General features: G+C 38.8%; 1 protein-coding gene across 2 annotated transcripts in view; it reads right to left on the bottom strand.

Moving 5' to 3' along the window:
* Kdm5b (lysine demethylase 5B) overlaps positions 1 to 19,680 on the bottom strand; it is a 72,916-nt gene that overhangs the window by 30,172 nt on the left and 23,064 nt on the right. Inside the window, exons 2-9 of one of the 2 annotated variants that reach the window (XM_021633771.2) lie at positions 18,757 to 18,834; positions 16,132 to 16,254; positions 15,238 to 15,408; positions 8,854 to 8,988; positions 6,724 to 6,820; positions 5,111 to 5,220; positions 2,285 to 2,443; positions 380 to 499 (exon numbers count right to left, since the gene is read on the bottom strand). In XM_021633771.2, coding sequence (XP_021489446.1) covers positions 380 to 499; positions 2,285 to 2,443; positions 5,111 to 5,220; positions 6,724 to 6,820; positions 8,854 to 8,988; positions 15,238 to 15,408; positions 16,132 to 16,254; positions 18,757 to 18,834 — 993 coding nt within the window. Of the gene's footprint in view, positions 1 to 379; positions 500 to 2,284; positions 2,444 to 5,110; positions 5,221 to 6,723; positions 6,821 to 8,853; positions 8,989 to 15,237; positions 15,440 to 16,131; positions 16,255 to 18,756; positions 18,835 to 19,680 lie in introns of those variants that run through there. The other variant, XM_060364337.1, reaches the window with a different exon arrangement.

Genomic DNA, 19,680 nt, shown 5'->3' with positions numbered 1-19,680 from the left:
ACTAGCCAGGCGTGGTGGTGGTGCCCCTTTATCCCATCATTTGGGAGGCAGAGGCATGTGGATCTCAGAGAATTGCATGTAGACTGGCTTGATTTACAAAGTGAATGCAGGATAACAGGGACTACATAATGGAGGTCCAATCTCAGAAAAGTAACACCACAGCTGGTGAGAGCTGTCTTAGTGGCTAAAGGCACATGCTACCAAGCCTGAAGATTGAGTTCAATTCCTAGAACGACATAGTAGCAAAGAACTGGCTTCCACAAGCTGTTTTTGATTTCCACATATACAATGTTGCCTGAGCGCACAAAAGCAAATAAACTAATTAATCAGTAAAAAAAAAAAATTCAATTCTAAATCAAATTAGTATAAATCTACATACATGGACTGGCATGTTGAAGTAATCAGATTTGAATGCATCTGCCATTTCCCCAAATGTACGGAGAGTATAGTCCCTTGCTGCTTGTTCAAAGCCAAACGCTTCTTGTGGCTTACTACATTCCTGCGTGAGAAAAAAAAATTTTTTTGTGTTCTAAATGACAATTGAAAACAACAAGTGTATCTTCCCAAGAGTCACAAATATAATTTTTTCTCTAAGATTTAAGACTTTTTTCATTCTATTAGGTCTATGTTAGGAAAAATCAGTGTGTTCGAAGAATGAGATAGTTCCAGTAAGTAAACAAAATAACTTTTATTTGGTACTGAGCAAATAAACTGTTTTAACAATCACAATTATTTAACTCTCATTTGCTTTCAGGATCAAATGTCTTCAATACTGAAAATTAGAGGAATAATGTTCAAGACTTTAAACTATAAAATCAACTTAAGAATATATCAAAATAGAAATTAATAACTACATGGAAAAAATAAATAATGCTATCAAAACAAAAAAAACACTAAAAGGCTCCAGAGGATTATGAAACTCTTATGTAAGAGTCAAATAGATTTGAATATCCAGGCCCACTTACAAGGTCATCTCTATCTAGGTATTAAATATTCACATTTAAATATTAATATTTATCTAATACTGGACCCCTTCCCTATTCCATGCCTAATGACATGCCATGTGGGACCATCTCATGTTACACTACTGCTATATAGACAAAAACGTTTTTAGTGTTATGAGCTAATTCTAACACAAAATGTAATATTCCAATGATGGAGCACTTTCTTATGGGATAACAACAAATTCTGTTACATTTTATTAAAATATTAGCACTAGGGCTGGAGACATGGCTTAGGGGTTAAGAGTGCTGTCTGCTTTTCCAGAGGTCCTGAGTTCAGTTCCCAGCACCCACGTGGTGGCTCACCACAATCTAGGAGATCTGGTGCTCTCTTCTGGCCTACAGACACACATTCAGGCAAAACAATGTATACATAATAAATAAATAAATCTTTAAAAAAATCAGCACTACATACATTACACTGAAAATATTTAGGATAAAAAAGTAAATTACTAAATTTAATTGTCTAATATAGTTCCATTCATTTAAAACAGAAAAAAAATGTCTGAAACTAAGAAAGTGACTCAGTCCACAAGGTTCCTGCCACACAGGCATGAAGACCTGAGTTTGTATCTTGAGAGCTCAGATAAAGGCCAGGGCCCAAGTGCTTAATCAACAGGGGTTGCCAAGACAGGGAGATGCCTGATGTACCTTGCCTAGTCGGCTGTAAGCAAATTAGTGTGCTTCAGGATCAACAGAGACCCTGTCACAGATGAACATTCAAACATCCCTCACCTGAACACAGACACACACACAAACATACAACAAACATAAAAACACTGGAAGCAAGAAAAGAAAAATATCTGGATAAGTACACACTAAGAAATTATAAATGGTTAGCATGCCTTATGAAACCATTTAAGTTGTTGAATGTTTATAAATTCCTACAAAGAGCATACATTATTTTACAATGAGTTTGTTGGTGAACAAATTAATAAAATATAGTTACCTAAAAAAACTTTTAGTCAGGCACGGTGGCACAGACCTGTGATCCCAGAACTCAGGGAGGCAGAGGCATGCAGATCACTGTGAGTTCAAGGCCAGCCTGATCTATAGTTAGTCCAGGACAGGCAAGTTTACACAGAGAAACCCTGTCTCAAAAGGACCTAAATAAGTATTTTTAAAAATTCTGTCTCTGAGCAACATATATACTTTGTAAGGCCTCCTCTTTCCTATTCACTTCCAAGCCTCATTTTCATGAACTTTGTTATTATCATTAAATCTAAAAACCACAGGAAAAGAAAATGTTCCCAAAGTACTTTTTCTCAGTCATTAATCCTTACTTGAGCCAAACACTTTGGACACCTCCAGTCTCCCTTAGGAACATCATGGAGAGGGGGAATCAAGCAGAAAGTATGGTAACTGTCATCACAGCCATCACACAGGAGAAGCCGGTCCTCATCGTTGCCACTGCCACATAAGAGGCACACATACAGGTCCACCTACAGAATGCAAATACACAAAAAACAAATTATGTGTGAGCTACTATTTAATTTTGTGAACTTCTCTTTTCCTTTTGTTTTCTCCTGTTCTGACAAGGTCTCCAGGTAACTCAAGTGGCCTCTTAATTGCTAAGTTGAGGATGACCTTGAATTTCTGATCCTGACTCTACCTTTAAGTGCTGGGATGACTGGAAGACAGCACCGCACCTGGTTTTCGTGAAGCTGCTCAAAGTAAGCAAATATTCGAACAAAAAGAAAATATATCTCTTTTCAATTACACACGTTTGTGAATGTGTGTGCATCATACTGCAGTCCACCAGTTAACAGTCAGAAGTTTCTCCTTCCACATGAGTTCCAGAAATTGAAGTCTGACCAGCAAGGTTGGCATAAAGTGTCTTAAACTTAATGACCCATCTCTGCAGCCCATACGTAGTTTAAAGAAAAATTCTACACCTTCTAAGCCAGGATCAGTCACAGTGATCCGGACACCTGTGCCTATCACAGGCGTGCGCCACGGTGCCCAGCTAACTACATTTTAATAATTTGTTTACCAGCAAATTCATTGTAAAACAATGTATGCTCTTTGTAGGAATTTATAAGTACTCAACACCTTAGATCCCAGCACTCAGGAAACAGAGAGAGGTGATCTCGGAGTTCAAAGCCTGCCTGATCTACAAAGCAAGTTCCAGGATAGCCAGGGATACAAAGAGAAACTGCCCTGAAAACACACACACACAAATATTCTGCATCTTCTATAAGGACTATTTGACAATAACATGTACTGCAGATTATGAACTGTGATCTCCAAGCTTATCACTTATATGTTATCACTTATATCACCTATCACTTATATGTTTTAATTCTTTTGTATAGTCACTTTATTAAGTTTAAGATAATCCTCACAGATAATAAATTATCAGCCAAACAAGTACATTAGAGAAATATTCTGGAGAAATATTCTGCGCTACTCAAGTGTAGCGCAGGCGCCTGTAATCATGGCACTGGGAAGCAATGGCAGATTAGGATTTCAATGCTAGCCTGGGTTCCAGAGACCTCATTACAGAAGACAGAGCAACAGAGACAGGTGTTATCTCTTGAATTTGAGGACAGCCTGGTCTACAGACTGCAAGAGAGATCCATGACAGCTAGGGCTACAAAGAGAATCCCTGACTCAAAAACCAACTAACCAACTAAAAAACAAAATCCCACCAACTCTGAATTCAATTCTAGAGTTGAGAGGAGTGGCCCTGCTGGTGGTGATACAAACCTGTAATTCCAGTACTTGGAAGGCAAAGGAGGGGGGTCCTAAGTTCAAGAACCAGGCCTGTTTCCTCCCCATACATCCCATAGGAGAGAGAGAAAAATGATAAAACAGTGATTTAGTTACAAATGGGTTGAACTGTCACACACACATCCAATCAGTAGGCTACAGGGAGTGCCCTCAGAAGACACCAAGCCTGCCAATGCCTGGCGTTTACATCCTGTAGAACTGTGAAAGACTGTTAGCGGAACTAACTGTGATTCTACCTGATGGCGGTGCTATCCCCTCTTCCATCTAGTACATAAACCTGCTAACAGGAAGCTGAGACGTCAACGATTTTCAACTAACAGAAAGTCTCATTGGTTAAATCTGCTCATATTTAAAGGAAAAAAGATCTGTTAGTTTCTTATTGTATTTTCTTATATGTATGGTGGAAAGGAGAACTGAGAAATGAATCTCTAATTTAAAAGACATCTGTCAGAATCTAGTAGTAAGGCATGGGAGGTCAATCTGATACTTTCTAATATTACAAGAGGGAAATTTGCTTGTTTTTGGCTTTCTGAGACAAGCTCATTTTTAACTCATGCTGGAATTTGAACTCTCAGCAACCCTCCTACGTCAGCCTCCTGAGGAACAGGATTACAGGCTTGAACACAGGCAGCACAAGCATCACTTTAAACAAGTACTCCAATCCAACAGCCCACACCCAGGTGTCGCAGGCTACCAAGGCCCTGCCTCTGAGTGCCCAACTCCTTTCTTCTTTCTCATTCCTTTTTTCCCCTGGCTAGCTGAAGAGGTACAAAATGTCAATGTGACTTTTGATCTACCCTTCAGCCTCATCTGCAGGTAGACTAACAACAGCTCAATGCGCCTAGTTACAAACAGAAAAATCACTGATAGTGTTTACTAGAACTAGGTATTTCCCTACTGATTAAACAAACATTGAAATATCTTTCCTTTGTTGGTCCTACGTTAACCAATACTAAGTAATGCATATAAGTATATGCTTAAGGTAAAGGCATTCTCAAAGGGAGGCTAGGGAAAAGAATGTTTAGGGATGAACTCAGGGGTGGAGTATTGTGGAGTATGCACAAGGCCTGAGGTCCAGAACAGATATGCTGCTGACTCCCCAGAGCCGGGTATGTAGCTCAGTGAAGTTCGTGCCCAGAATGTGCATGAGTGAGAGAAAGAGGGAGAGAGGGAGCAAGGGTGGACTTCTACAGCCCCCGCTACTCAGGAGGCTGGGACAGAAGTAGGAATCAAATCCAAAGCCACCTTGAATATGGAGAGATCCTGTTTCAAAAAGAAAAAATATATATAGAAAAAAAGTATATATATATAGAAAATAAGTAATTGAAGGAGGAAAAGAAAACGGGGGTAAAGGAGAAAGGGAAGTGTCAACTCACAGCATTAGTGGTTTTTTTAGACCGACTCTTGGGCTTTTCCTTCTCGCTCTCTAAAACACAGTCTTTCTTCTCAGTGGGTTCTTGCTTGATGTTACTTTTCATTTCTTTCTCTGCAAAAGGCAATCCAAAGTTAGTTCTTTCTATATGTACTATGCTCATTTCTACTTCCTTTCTCGCCTCATCCTCTTCCTCCTCTCCAAGCTTATAAACTATACACAAATGCAATTCCATGTTTGTTCTCATTTTAATAACACCTAGTATTAGGTGTTATTACACACAAGACCTCAATACTGATTGATAAAATACGAACTGACCTCAATTAAGTTTCAGCATGAGTACTGTTATGAATATGCTGATTAAGTGTGTATGTCTTCAAAACAGGAGCTAAACCGTTCTTTTGTTAAGAATAAGACATGTCAGCAGGCAATGGTGGCACACACCTTTAATCTCAGCATTTGGGAGGCAGAGGCAGACGGATCTCTGGGAGTTCCAGGCCAGCCTGTTCTACAGAGTGAGTTTCAGGAGGGCCAACACTACACAAGGAGAGCCCGTCTCCAAAAAAAAAAAAAAAAAAAAAAACAAGAAAGAATAAGACATGGTAGAACATACCTTTAAATTCCAACCTCAGGAGGCAGAGAAAGAAGGTCTCTATGAGTTCCAGGACAGTCAGAGCTACATAGTGAAACCATGTCCCAAGAAAAATAAACAACAACATGGTTCTCTTGTTTGCCACAAGGATATGAACAACTCACCAACTGGGTCTCTACCATTGTCTTTCTATAATCTAAGATGATTTTCCATTTCCAAAAACTGGTATTTTTTGACTGAGTTATCAGTTATTGAATTATCATGTGATTCATTCACACAAACTCATCTGAAAGAACATGAACCTCCAAGAAGGAAAGAAGTATCTCTAGTCACAGAACTAACTAGTTAGTGGTTGAGACAGGACTCAGATCTACAGCAGTTTACTTCCCACTCCACTGTGTTCTTTTCACTAACATATTAGTGTCTGTGAAGAGCTCATTTAACACTGTGTTCGTATATGCCAGTGTGTACATAGCACACAGCACTATCCTATGTCAACTACAGTACTTCTAGCCAGGTGTGCGGCACATGTCCATAATGCTAGCATGTGAGAGACAGAAGCAGGAAGAATCATGGCAAGAGTTTGAGGCCAGGCAAGAATACACAGTGAGACCTATCTTTAAAAAAGGGAGGGAGGGAGGGAGGGGAGTAGGAGAGGAGAAGAAAGAATGGGGAGGGAAAGCAGGAAAAACAACACAAGCAAGCATTATCAACTCAACTTCTAGACTAGATAATGCCTCTGTCCTACCTGAAATAAAAGGGAACCCATACTTTTCAAATCATCTTTTAAGTGAATTTACTAAACTAAATGTCAAACCAACAGCTTGATGCAAACTCTGAAATTCACCTATGTTCCAAATATGCATATCTTTCTATTTTTAGGCTTCTGCCTGATAATTGTGAAAATAGAGACAATATATTAAGAAATTAAGATTTTTATTTCTTAAACCAAGTCATGTGACCAAGGAATAATAAAAGCTATCGTCATTTTTTACTTGTTCTCATTCATGGATAAACTTTCTTACCGTTTTCATATTTTGGAGTTGGACAACCCATTCGGCGTCTCAGATTATGAGTTCTGGCTTCTGTTATCTCTTCTGGTTCTATTTTAATATTCATAGCCTAAAAAATTGTCATATGTTGAATATTTTCTTCTATTTGTTATTACTTAGTAATTCAAGACACTTTTGTTCTTTTCTTAGATCACATTTTTAAGTTACTTTTACACAGAAAGTAGATTATTCTCCAATAATATATGTTTGAAACAAAAACAAAAAAAAACAGAAAAATTGGGATCTAATTATGAGCCATATTACTATTCAAAATGGACACAACAAGGCCTTATTTTCTGCTAGAAACTTTGCTTTAATTACTAAATCCAAAACAACTATAAAAATATCACAATTTCAAATTAATGAAAAAAAAAATCACAATTTAATTAACTTCTAAAAGTTAGCCAATCTCTTCAAAGGTCTAGGACTACCAGTATTTGTGGAAACTTAGCCTATACCTTGGTATGTAGACCAGGCAGGCCTCAAACTCACAGATATCTGCTTGCCTCTGCCTCCTAAGTGCTGGGATGAAAAGCATGCACTGCCATGCCTAACTTTTTTTTAATGAATATTTTATTTTTATTTATGTTTGTGTGGCAGAGTGTCCACATGCCCATGTGTGTGTAGGTCCCCTCATAGACCAGAAGAGAGCACAGATTCCCCAGAGACAGAGATGCAGGAGGGTTGTGAGCTGCCTGATGTAGGTGCTAGGAATGAAACTTAGGTCCCCTGCAAGAGAAGTATATGCACTAACCATCAAGACACCTCTCTTAACATCATTAGTTTAATCACTATTATTACAATGTATACCTCTAGGACCTGAGTTTTATTCCTAACAACCACATGACAGCTAAAAACTATGTTTAACTCCAGTCCCAGGGGATCTGGCCTCCATGGGTACTGTACTCACACGGCACAGATATATGTTAAAGCAAAATAAATAAAAATAGAACTATAAAAATCTCAAAAGAGTAAGTTTTATCTCTAACATAAACTATAAAACAGCTACATTCTCATTAAGGACATATAAGTTAAGCTCAGTTCTACTGCTTCTTGGAATGCTATTCTTCATTGGTAAAACAAATAAACCACTTTGTGGTCTATAACACTGAAGTGTTAGTGTAACTATTGATCAATTTCTACATGTTCACAGGCAAAAGAACTGTTTGTGGGCATTATCATTACATTTTGGTATCATCAAGGCAGACCCAGGTATCTAGAGCACCTGGGCACATCTTATATTTATAAGGATCCAGGTATGGTGGGACATACCTATCTATGTTCCAGCAAATGGAAGGCTGAGGAAAGAGCATCACAGGAAGTTCAAGGATAGCTTGGGCTATACAGTGTAACCCTATCACAAAAGTCCTAAAGAAAATGCTCAAAAATAAATATTTACTTTAGATTAATGAGCTTTATGAGTTTCTGACTAGTTTCCTTCATTGAGAATATGGAGTCTCTAAATTCTACTTATGTAAAAATCAATTATTTGTCAATGATTACTAAAAAGCCAAGGACTGACTCAGAAGTGTGATACTGTCCTGAGGAGGCTCCTCAGCATTAAGTTGTTTCCTAAAACTTACATCCTATCAGGAGCTAGACATAAATCCAAAGTGTTCATTCCACGCTAAGGGAACAAAGCAAGTAGAATAATTTTCCTTTCTAAACAGAAAAAGAAAAAAATCCTAAAGCAAGGCATCTCAGCAGCCTTTCAACCCTCATTCCCCTCCAGCTACCTTAGTATTAGCACTTCCTCTGCACCTCCTTGCGCTTTCCTCTTCTTAGGGAACATATATTCCCAGGTCCATACTTATTCTGAACAAAGGCCCTGTCTTCACATACTCCACCCTTTAATCTCCAATCAATATCATCTTAACTTGAGGGTCCAGGAGCACAAGAATGCCAATTGTTTTTCAGTTTTGACCGTTAAAAACCCTTTGTGAACAACACCATCCCCATCACTGACTAAAGGTTCAATCGTATGAAGCATCCCTTTATGAGAGTACCAAAACTACAAAGGACTTACATACAAGAAAAAGTCAGTGATGAACAGCCACTAGCACTAAACTCAAGAAATTCTAGCCCATCCCATGGAATACTTGCCTCTGCTCTCATGCGCTTTGCCCGGCGGGCAGGAGGACAGGTTTCTGAGGGCTGCACAGACTGCCTCTGGGGAATGTCATGGGGTTTGTACTCCTTATCCTTTGTGTCTGAGGTCAGGTTAGGCTTCTGAAGACACTAAAAAGCAAACAGTTGTGCCAGTGAATTTTCCTTCCCTTTTATTTATATAGTTAACAAAACATCTACTTTTACTAAATCTAAATAAATACAAAATCAAATCTAAAAATATCAATTATAAACAAGGTTTATGTATTTTTTCTATAAAAATTAAAATTAATCATTTTTTAAAGAAAAGATTTTTAACTCAAGATGATCTTCTCTAGTTCCATCCATTTGCCTACAAATTTCATGATTTCCTTGTTTTAAATAGCTGAGTAGTGTATTCCATTGTGTAGATGTACCATAATTTCTGTATCCATTCCTCCATTGAGAGACATCTAGGTTGTTAAAGCTGCTATGAACATAGTTGAGCTGTATAATATAGGATAGCCATTTACAGACCTAAAGAAGTTAAAACACTAAGGAAACCCCTAAGGAGGATGCTTAAATCTCATTCAGAATAGCAAACAGGATAGACACCAGAAGTGGTAGAAGAGAAGAAACAGAATGGGAGCTTACTATTGAGGGTCCTCTGAAAGGACTCACCCAACAGGGGATTCAAAACAGATGCTGAGACTCAAGGCCAACCATTGGGCAGAATGCAAGGGAGTCTAATGGAAGAAGAGAAGGGTAGGGATACAGGGACATGGAGGGAACAGGAGCTCCACAAGGAGACCAACAAATCTAAAAGATCTGAGGCCAGGGGCCTGCAGAGACTGATGCATCACCCGAGGACCTTGACCCCCTGCTCAGATGTGGCCAAATGGCAGCTCAGTCTCCATATAGATCTCCAAGTAAGGGGAGCAGGGAATGCCTCTATCATGAACTCAAGGTTCAACGCTCTTTGGTCGCCTGTGGTGATGCAGCCTTGCCTGCTACGGAGAAAGAAGATACAGGCAGTCCTGATGAGACTTAACAAGCTATGGGCAGATGGGCAATGGTGGAGAACTCCCCCTTTCACTGGACTAGAGGAGAAGAGGGAGGGAGGGAGGGAGGGAGCTTCAATTGGAATACATAATGAATAAATTGTGAAGAAAAAATAATTTTAAAAATATATGATTTTAAATAAGTAGTTTTAGTAATACTTTAGGAATTCCATTCAAAGTATTTTTATTGCATTCATCCTCATTTCCTCCTACCTTTTCCCATATCTAACCCATCCGTGTCCTTTCACTTCTTGAATTCCAACTTTGCATCGTTCTTTACACTTTTAATTTATTAACCCATAGATCATAATTTGTGCTGTCCATATATTTATTTTGGTACAGTGTCATCCACTTCTTACTGGTATGTGTTTGATCTACCAGAAGCTACACTCTTAAAATAATCTGGGGTGTGTTTGTGTGTGTGTGTTTGTGTGTGCTTGTCTCCAGAACAAAACTGTCCATCAGGACCCTCTGCTCCTCCATAGGATTCACCTGTACCAACCTAGGTCCTTCATAGTGCTTTGTATATTGATTATTGTTTTTTACTTTTTTCTTTAATCATTTTACAGCCCAATCCCAGGCCCCTCCCTCAAGTCCTCCTACCCTCCATTTCTTCCTCTCCTTCTCAGAGAAGGAGAGGCCCTATCGGGTACCAGCACAACTTGGCATCTCAAGCCACAGCAGCACTAAGCCACAGCAGGACTAATCCCATCTTCTCTCACTGAGGAAAGACAAGGGAGCCCCAATAGAGGAAAAGGGATCCACACAGGTTTCTATGTCTAGTTTTTTATACCTTAATTTTTTTTCATGTCATTTCCTTTTGCTTTCAGTTTTATGTTTTGTTGTTTGGTCCTTAAATTGAAAGAAAGATGATTTTAATTTAGATTTATTCAAGTGCTAATCTGCTCAGGTTTTAAAAAACCGTGGCAAGCCAGGCACGGTAGTGCACATCTGTAATTCCAGCAATCAGAAAGCTGAAGCAAGAAGATACTGGGTTAAAACATACAAAGCAAAATGAATTACCTCACGAATGCACTCATTTTTTTTAAGACTTTATAATCCTGTAGATTCTGACATGACTAGCCATGCTATAATCAAAATTATTCTAAGTTGAAAATAGGTCATCTTACTATAAAGTACCCTTTCCTTCTAGAATTCCCGTTCATTTCATTATATCCCTGCAAAATCTAATTTTTTAATGACAAATATTAATAGGCACTCCACAGAAAATCACTTGGTTCTTACAAGACATGGTGATGCACACCTTTAATCCCAGCAATTGGGAGTCAGAGGCAGGTGGATCTGCCTCTGCCTCTATAGGCCAACCAGGTTCCGGGCCAGCCAATCCTTCATAGTGAGAACTGACTCAGGTAGTAACAGATGTAAACATGTCCCCGGTTCCTACATTTGTAATATCGGTCCCCACTGATAGCACTTGGGAAGTTGCATAGCCTTCAGTAGTTGGGGCCTACTTAGAGAACATGCTGACCATCAGGAGTGAAGCACATGAATTCTAAGCCTGGTCTCATGATCTACGCCCTCTGCTTCCTGGTCCAATATGCATGAAGAGCCTCAGCCACATCATCCCATCGCCATAACTCCACCATGCACCCATTCCCTGACAGGATACACTGACATACACACACTGTGGGCCCAAATAAGTCCTTCCTCCCTTAATTTGCTTACTGTTAATTCTTCAATCACAGTGACAAGAAAATGATACAGTTCTGAACAGAAACGTCTACTTTGTTTTGTTTTGAATTTTAGTTTGATCCTAAGCTAACAGAAAGATGATATTTAATGCCAAAGCACACACAAGAATTACTGAAGTTGACATGAATTTTTCACGTATACACTTCATAAGGACAACAAATACCATGAGAAGCATTTTTTAAAGATTTTTTATGTGTTGTATAAGCATTTTGCCTGCATGTATGCATGTACACTGTATACATGTCTAATGGCTAAGGAATCAGAAAGGCATCAGACTCCCTGAAACTGGAACTTGCAGTTGGTTGTAAGCTACCATGTGAGTGTTAGGATGCAAACCAAGGTAGTCTACAAGAGCAGCAAGTGCTCTTTAGCCACTGACACCCCTCCCCCAGCCCCATGAGAAGCACACTTTTAAAAGTAGGTTCCAAAATGCAATTATCTAAAGTACATCTGGGGCATGCCGCATCATTTACACCTGGCATGGGATACATGAAATGTACTATTAACTAGGGATGTGGCTCAATATACTTTTCTGTAAATTATTTTTTAAAAAACAGGAGTGGGGTGGGGCTGAGAATGTAGCTCAGTTGGCAGAGTGCTTATGTAGGATGTCTGAAGCCCTGGATATGCTGGTACACATCTATAATCCCAGTACTCAGGAGATGGGGGAAGAAGGATCAGAAGGTTCAAGGCCACCTTGGCTATACCATTAATTAACAACAACAAAAAAAATCAGTTTATACATACTTTTACACACTATTTCCTACTAGTCTTCAAGGTTCCATCATCTATATTCACCACTCTATAAGGGCTTTAGACACACTAGGCAAAGCCAAGCTTAGCAACTTTCTAGAATATATAGAGTTTTATCTTTTGTTCCAAATATTTCAAACCAGAAACCTAACACATTGGTTTTATAATTAACATGGACCTCAGCCTCTTCTTAAAAAGTAGGATTTAGATTTAGAAGTGGTTGCTATCATTACACCACAATCACCTCGTCCCACAGAGACAGCGCCCTCCTACAGGGCAGCCAGAAAACATGGTGATGCAAGAGTGTGCCTTCGTTCCATCGCACCAGCGTACGGCTCAACTGTTTCCTTTTACCTTTCTTTTGTTTGTTTGTTTGTTGTTTTTTTGTTGCTGTGTTGTTTGCCAGTCCATGTAGCCCAGACTGGCCTTGAATTCACTGTGTACCCAACAATAACCCTGATTTTCTGATCCGCTTGCCCCCGCCTTCTGAGCGCTGGAATTACAGGAATATGCCATGATGACCAGTTTATGCAGCGCTAGGGATTAAACCCAGGGCCCTGTGCACATCAGACAGACATTCTACCAAATGAGCAACCTCAGGCCTTTTTAAAACTTTCTACAAGGAAAATGCATCAGTGCCTAGAATATATTAGTATTAGTAGGTCTCAACAAATACTTGAGTTATAGATATAGTGTTTAAGAAATATATCTTTACACCCCCCAAGGCAGGAGCAGTCCTGTTAGGCCACAGAGGAGGACTTTGCAACTAGTCCTGAAGATACCTGATAAAACAGGGTCAGATGAATGGGGAGGAGGACACCCCTATCAGTGGACTTGGAAAGGGGCACGGTGGAGATGAGGGAGGGAGGGTGGGATTGGGAGGGAATGAGGGAGCAGGATACAGCTGGGATACAGAGTTAATAAAATGTAACTGATAAGAAAAAAATAAAATAAAAAAAAAAACATATCTTTAAACCCTTACCCTTTGTTTGCTCGAGAAGGGATCTTACCATACCAGCCTAGGCTTTCATAAAAATCCAGTGTTCCCTTGCTTCAACTTCTGCTATCACTAACATAGGAGCTTCCAAGTGGTGTTTTTTTTTTTTTTTTTTTTTACTACACTGGATCTCTAGGCAACTGACAAAATTCTAAAAGGCTACAACTCATAAATTAGGCAAGATCTTTGTTTCCCTTACTTACAAAAAAGTCCACACAGAATATTTCAAAAAGAGAAAAATCAATACGAGCAACTAAATGCTTTTAAAGTGTAACTATAAAACAGAGACCAAAGTCTAATATGAGGTCCACAACTATAATCCCAACACTTGGGAGGCTGAGGCAGGAGAATCACATGTTCAAGGGCAGCCTAGGATGCACACTATGATGGTTAAAATAGCCAACTTGACAACACTTATAACCACCTAAGAGACAATTATCTGGACCTTCTGTAAGACTTCTAGATTGGGAAGAGTCACACTAACTGTGGGCAGCACAATCCATGGGCTGCAGCTACCAGAACCATGAAAGAAAAAGCAAGATAAGCATGGGCATTTATTTCTCTCTGCTTCTTGACTGCAGACAGTGTGAGCAGCTGCTCTGTGCTCCTCAGGCCACGACTCCCTGCCATGACAGATGATAAGCTCAGACTTGCTTAACTTGCTTCTCTCAGGTATTCTGCTGCAGCAACAACTCAGACAGCAAAACATCGTCACAAAATGAATTACATTATCTATGGCTCACTAAACATTAACACACTTTCTTAAAGGGGGAGTGAGATTTGGGGTATAGGTACACTGACACAGCGCTGAAGTCAGGTGCACAAAGAACCTGGGTAGCATCTCCAGCAGTGTAAGAACTGAGAATGGAGCTGCAGACTGGATCCCAGCACGCGGGTCATCACTAGGTTACAACAGTTCAGGCCAGTCTGTGCTACACAAGACCCTTGTCTCAAAGTACAAAGCCAAGTGGGGTAACACACACCTATTATCAAGGCCAGCCTATCTTAAATGACAAATTACAGGACAGCCAGGACTACACACAAACAATTTGGGAGACTGGGTAATACAGTCAGTGGTAGAGCAGTTGCCTAGCATAGGGTAGAACTTCAGAGTTTGATCACCAATATGCAAATATACCAAGATATAAAAAGCTTTCTAAGTATCAGCTTATCAACTGGCACTTCTACTCTAAAAGAGAGGTTCAAGAAAGGATAAAGAGAAGAAAACAAAAATGCTATGAAAATATATATGATTTAGTATTATAGGCATTACTGGTCTATATAGTATTAGGATAACAATTTTATTGTTTTGGCCTGAGAAAGTGTTACCAACCTCTCCATAGCACAGAAATAGTTCAAGTTACGGGACTTACTGCTCTAGTATTTAGAGTATCTCAAAGGATGTGAATGGATTAAGACACTTCTTTCTACCAAAGCCTTGAAACATATGGGACAGTTATATAGCATTTGCCTGAAATGAAAGAGGCATGCTGGGAGAACAAAGTGCTTTGCAGCACTGAGTCCTCTTCCCTTTAGTAAGTGTTCTGTCTTACAACCTCCATGGTAATCTCAGTAGGCAAAAGTTAGGCCCTTTAATTCACAGGTTACACTTTTATGTGACATCCAGGCATACTTTAAATAGTGTACATCATTTTTAAAAGTACATAATAATCAACTCTTATAGTGAAATAAAAACAGATTTTAGCCATATTTGACAGTAAAAAGACATTTTCTTTATATACAATTGCTCCAAACCAAAGTACTGGAATGCTTTTTCTCACAAAGAAATCATTTAAAAATGTTTAAGGGTTAAAACTGTCTTATCACTCCAAAGCAATCAATTAAATAAAACAAGTCAAGACTAGCTCCAATACTCACCCTCAAACTGTCTCCAGACAGGAATAAATTGTATGGATTGAGGATTCGCTCATAATGTCCCCTGATATGCGAGCCCACAGCTTTACCAGGAGCAAAACCCATCTTGGTGGCAATTTTGGTCCATTTTCTATCCTTGCAAACAACTGCAAACCCACCTTCTTCTGCAACTAACTGTTATAGCATAAAAAAAGGAAAGAAATATTAGAGAAAATGACTTCCCTCACAACTAGGTAAGAGTCTAAGAACAAAATTCTCAGCTATTTGTGGTTTGTTTTTGTTTTTGTTTGGTTTATTTGTTTGTGGCTTGTTTTTCACTTCCTAAATCAAATGAAAAAATAAAAATAAAGCAACAAACCACCAACTGTTAATTTTATGCTAAAAAACTAACAGTTCTTTTGACAGTGTGGTCCACAAACACTTCACCTCTCTCCAAACTACTTTCATTCCCCCAGAGGAGACTGAGATTAATAATCAAATCTCTACTAAAGTCAAGTCCCCATACTTAGAACTACCTTGTTACCCTTAAAAATCTCTATGTATTAAAAAAAAAAGACAATAGGCACCTCATCATGCTTGGTACAAAGAACTGGAACCTAGAACTGAATTACGGCTCCAGTGCTTTTTAATTTCCCTGAGCCATCGGGATCTTCTTAACTAAACTATAATAGGAAGGACCCTTTGCAGTATTGAGAAATTTCAGAAGAAAGATAATTATAACAAAATCTTCTATAAAATAAGGCTCACAGACTAAACAGATAAAGCTCTGATACTCAATACATGTAACAAAAAAAAAAACAAAACACCAAACTCATTTTATGTTCAAACAAGTAGCATCTTTTTACAGTTACGACAAAAAAGTGAAATGAATTCTGGGATAGCTGTACCCACACTTGCCTTATTCAGCTGGAACAAGTCTAAGATCTTCCTCTCCACATGTGGAATCTTCAGGGTACTTCCTTGTAGCTCCCAATACTTTGCAATCTGGTCCAGGAAATTCAATTTTACACGTGTTTGGGCCTAAATGTCAAAGAAATGCATTTTAACCTCATTTATTTTAGTTTTTTCCTGTGGCACAAAGGTCTCACCATTTTGTGCAGACTGAGCTTGATCACATGCATAAACAATTTCACCTCCTTGAGTGGCTTACACTACTGGCATATATACACTTCTGCTTTTTTGAAGCCCCTGGCTATTATTATCTTGTGCTCCTTTATTTAAGTACAAAACTAATTTTTGCTTTTCTAAGTTGTATTTAAAAAGTAGATGCAGAGGGCTCAGTGGTTAAGAGTGCTGTCTGCTCTTCCAAAGGACCTGGGTTCAATTCCCAGCACCCACATGGCAGCTCACAACTGTCTGTAACAGATCTGATACCTTTACCCTAATGCACATAAAAAAATTAAATAAATTACTAAAAAAAAAAAAAAAAAGTAGATGCAGCCAGTCAATGGTGGTGCATGCCTTTAGTCCCAGCACTTGGGAGGCAGAGGCAAAGGCAGGTGGATCTCTGAGTTCGAGGCCAGCCTGGTATACAAAGTGAGTTCAGGACAGTCAAAACTACATACAGAGAAACCTTGTCTCAGAAAAAAAAAAAAAATTTAAAGTAGGTGCTATCTGTATCTAAGGAAAATATCAGTTACATAGACAGCTTATTATTCCTGTATTTTATTATTCTGTGGAAAGAAATATAATAACTAAAAGACTCTCATTCAAAATATTTTGTGGATACAATAGAGAAATAGGCAAAAGTATATAGAATAGAGTTGCTCTGAACAATGTTTCAACTAAGAGATACTATAAGCACAATTTAATGTTACTGGTTAAAATCAGAAATGGCTTACTATGGCTTTTGTTTGTTTTTGTGGTTTTTCAAGACAAGGTTTCTCTGTGTAACCCTGGCTGTCCTATAGACCAGGCTGATCTTGAACTCAGAGATTCTTCTATCCAAGTGCTGGGATTAAAGGTGTGTGCACCACACCCAACTACTATTATGACATTTAATTAAAAAAAAAGAAGATCACAAAAAAATGGTAAATGTTGGCTAATACTATCAATACTATCTATATATGTATATATGTATACACATACACACATATATCACACCCTTATCATGTGTAAAGGGGACAGTTTGGGAATTTTATCTATATTCAGATAATTCCCAATGGTAATCCAATGCTGCTGCAAGTTATTACATACCTACTATTTTTCTTTCCTCCCTTTCCCCTAAAATAGGACCTCACTATACAGCCCAGTCCCCCTGGAACTTACTAGATCAGGGCAGCCTTACAGTTACATAGAAACTAAAGGTGTTCCTGCCTCTGCCTCCTGAGTGCTGGGATCAAAGGCATGCACCACATCTCACTCTTTCCTACTACCTTTAAGAAATTCAACTGCAAATTTGAAAATAGGCTAAAATACATAAGGGACAGAAATGAAGTTCAATTCATAAAGCACTCCCTAAGCATGCACAAAGCCTTGGATTTAATCACCAGTGGCACATAAAGCCGGATGTGAAGGTTCACACTTATAATCCCAGCACTTACAAGGTGAAGACAGGAGGATGATTATCATTTAGAAGCTGCATTAGGCTCCATAGTAAATAGTAAATTTCAGCCTAGGCTACATATATCAAGATCCATCCCAGAAAAAATGAAATAAAACTTAAAAAGAGGATTTGTAAAATACTGATGTAAACAGACTCTGTTACCAAAAACTTAGTATATTCTAGCTTGTACTATTTTTTTAATATTTATGTTATACGTATGAATGTTTTGTTTGTATGCATGTATGTGTACGACATGCATGCCAAATGGCTGAAGGCCAGAAGGTCACATCAAAATTCCCTGGAACTGGAGTTACAATGGTTAGGAGATGAACCAGGGTCCTCTGTATGAACTTTAAAAACCCTCTGTAGGCTGAGAGATGGCTCAGAGATCAAAAGCACTGGCTGCTCCTGAGTTCAATTCCCAACAACCATATAGTGGCTCACAACTATCTATGAGATCTGATGCCCTCTTCTGGTGTACATAATCTTAAAAAAAAAAAAAAAATTTATACTATAGAAATTTAAGTAAGGAAAAAAACAACAAAGAAAATTAGGGATAAAACCTTTCCTACTACATTGTTCTCAAAAGTAAACCTCAAAAAAATTTTTTTAAGTTTTTCTAGGCAGAGTTTCTCTGTGTAGCCCTTGCTGTCCTAGAATTCACTCTGTAGACCAGGCTGGCCTTGAACTCAGAGGTCCACATGCTTCTAGCTCCCCGGTGCTGGGATTAACCACATGTGCTGCCATCATCGATTATTATTAATTCCAGTGATTACCATCTACAGATAAAATAACTTGTATTAATTAGCACAAAAATCAGAATCGTTAATGAAATTTGGTTTGCTTCGGGAGCCTGACTGCCGGCTTACTGTGCCATGATTATCAATTACTGGGCATGTTTTTGTTTCACTGGGACTGTAACATTAGTGACAGACAGATCTTCAGAGTCCCACTAAAACAAACAAACAGAACATTACCTCCAGTTCATTCAGGCGCTGGATACGTGGGGTAAAATGAAGTTTATCAACATCACAGGCAAAGGGCGGCTGCCAGTCCTAGGAGAAAGCAAAAGCTATTAGATATAATTACTTAACACTTGAATTACTTTGAAATTAAAAATAAAGATTCTATAAACGATCTCTTACCAGTCAAACAAAATGTGAGGTAGTTTTCCAACCTGTTTTCCACCAGAAAGTTAGTGTATGTAATACTGGTATACTTGCACAAACTTCTTCTATCCTGACCTAGCCCTAAGTTCACCTTCTGTTGAAGTCACTGATTTAGGTAAAAATAATTTAAGTATCTCTCTACAAAATCGTATGTCAAATTTTCATATTTAATCTAGTTGTTTAAATGGAAGAAAAAAGAAAAGCCAGGTGTGTGATTTATGATGCATTCCATAGGCAGAGGAAGACTGCCAAAAGTTCATCACAACCTGGGTTACATGGTGAAATTCTGTGTCCCAGAAAGGAGGGAGATTGAAGAAGAGGGTTGGAGAGTTGCTTTAGTGGGCATTAGGTGCTGAGTTCAGTTCAGGTCCCTAGAAAAAAAGACAGGCATGTACCTATGCACCGCAGCTGAGGAAGGGGGGCTTAAGGGCCACCTAGTGTACTTGATGAGCTTCGTGTTCAGCAAGAGACCATCTCAACTAAGGCAGAGTGTGACTGGGGAGAGGACACAGTGGGTAAAGGTCTGAGGATCTAAGTTTGGTCTTCATATACCACATGGTAGAAGCACAGAATGGACTTCCACATGTAAATGGTGGCTTGCATGCAACCACATCCACATATATGCTAAACAAACAGATGTTTTTAAAGGTAGAGAATGATGGAGGACACCTAGATAGGGCCTCCACACTTGCCCACATAGGTACAACCACCACAATACACCTGTGTACATGC

Source organism: Meriones unguiculatus, chromosome 11, assembly GCF_030254825.1.
Source record: "Meriones unguiculatus strain TT.TT164.6M chromosome 11, Bangor_MerUng_6.1, whole genome shotgun sequence".
Taxonomy (NCBI): Eukaryota; Metazoa; Chordata; class Mammalia; order Rodentia; family Muridae; genus Meriones; species Meriones unguiculatus.
The sequence above is the reverse complement of the archived record's forward strand: the minus strand, read 5'-3'. Positions and strand labels throughout refer to the sequence as shown.